Below are 1,150 nucleotides of genomic sequence, written 5' to 3'. Positions count from 1 at the left end.
TATGTTTCCTGTGTTCACTGCTGTTTATCGGCCATCCCAGACTGTGGACATGTCAGCTGAGACATGCAGCATTCGGGATCAGCTTTGTGCTTTGTGTCTCATGCATCCTGGTGAAAACCATGGTGGTTCTGGCTGTGTTCAAGGCCTCTAAGCCAGGAGGTGAAGCCAGTCTGAAGTGGTTTGGTGCTGTGCAGCAGAGAGGGACAGTTCTGGTTCTTACTTCTGTTCAAGCAGCAATCTGTACTGCTTGGCTTGTCTCTTCCTCACCAGCGCCTCATAAAAACACCCAATACCACAATGACAAGATAGTTTATGAGTGTGTAGTTGGGTCAACAATTGGTTTTGCAGTGTTACTTGGCTATATAGGACTACTTGCAGTCCTCAGCTTCCTGTTAGCTTTTCTGGCAAGGAATCTTCCAGACAACTTCAATGAGGCCAAACTCATCACTTTCAGCATGCTGATCTTCTGTGCTGTGTGGGTGGCCTTTGTCCCTGCTTATATCAGCTCACCAGGCAAATATGCAGATGCAGTGGAGGTATTTGCCATCCTGGCCTCTAGTTTTGGCCTCTTGGTGGCGCTGTTTGGACCCAAATGTTACATAATCCTCCTGAGACCAGAGAGAAACACAAAGAAAGCTATTATGGGTCGAGGAAACACAAAGTCATAAAATTAGCTAACAAGTTTTCTAGCTGACAGTAGGTGTGTTTGTCTCTACTCTCTGATATGACCCATTGGAGCCCACTGGCAAATGGGGATATGCCTTGATAAAGTGTTAAAAATCACTTTTGAAAATAAATACCCCTGTCATGTGATAATGCTGTTGCAATTGTTCGTTACGTTTAGGCACAAAACCAACCTAGTCAGGTAAACAAAAATTTATAAACTATGTCAGAGGACCTCATCTTGGCCAATGTTTTGTTTTGCATACTCAACGACCCACAAAAGCATTCTCCCGAATTTGACTTTGTGGTTCTATAGTAACATTAACACACTTCCTCCTTTGATCCTGTAATCATTGTTACAGTGAGTAGAGTGATGTGTCTCTTGAATGTAAACATATGCCCTTTTGGGGCATTTACTAAACTGACTGATGCTGTCTGACAAGACCACTGGAGGTCACCAAACAATATAACTTAACTACGTGTAATT

The 1,150-nt window shown here is 43.3% G+C and overlaps 1 protein-coding gene across 1 annotated transcript; it reads left to right on the top strand.

Moving 5' to 3' along the window:
• Nucleotides 1-5: 5 nt before the first annotated feature.
• On the top strand, nt 6-668 carry LOC111650290 (vomeronasal type-2 receptor 26-like; the record flags this gene model as incomplete). Its single annotated transcript, XM_023400170.2, has 1 exon — nt 6-668. A coding segment is annotated over one exon (663 nt), but the record flags the coding sequence as incomplete, so codon positions are not given.
• Nucleotides 669-1,150: the final 482 nt, after the last annotated feature.

The sequence above is a fragment of the Seriola lalandi genome, unplaced genomic scaffold (assembly GCF_002814215.2).
Source record: "Seriola lalandi dorsalis isolate HSWRI2012SDOR001 ecotype SW California unplaced genomic scaffold, Sedor1 jcf7180002052137, whole genome shotgun sequence".
NCBI lineage: Eukaryota > Metazoa > Chordata > Actinopteri > Carangiformes > Carangidae > Seriola > Seriola lalandi.
This window is presented reverse-complemented; position numbering and strand designations above follow the sequence as displayed.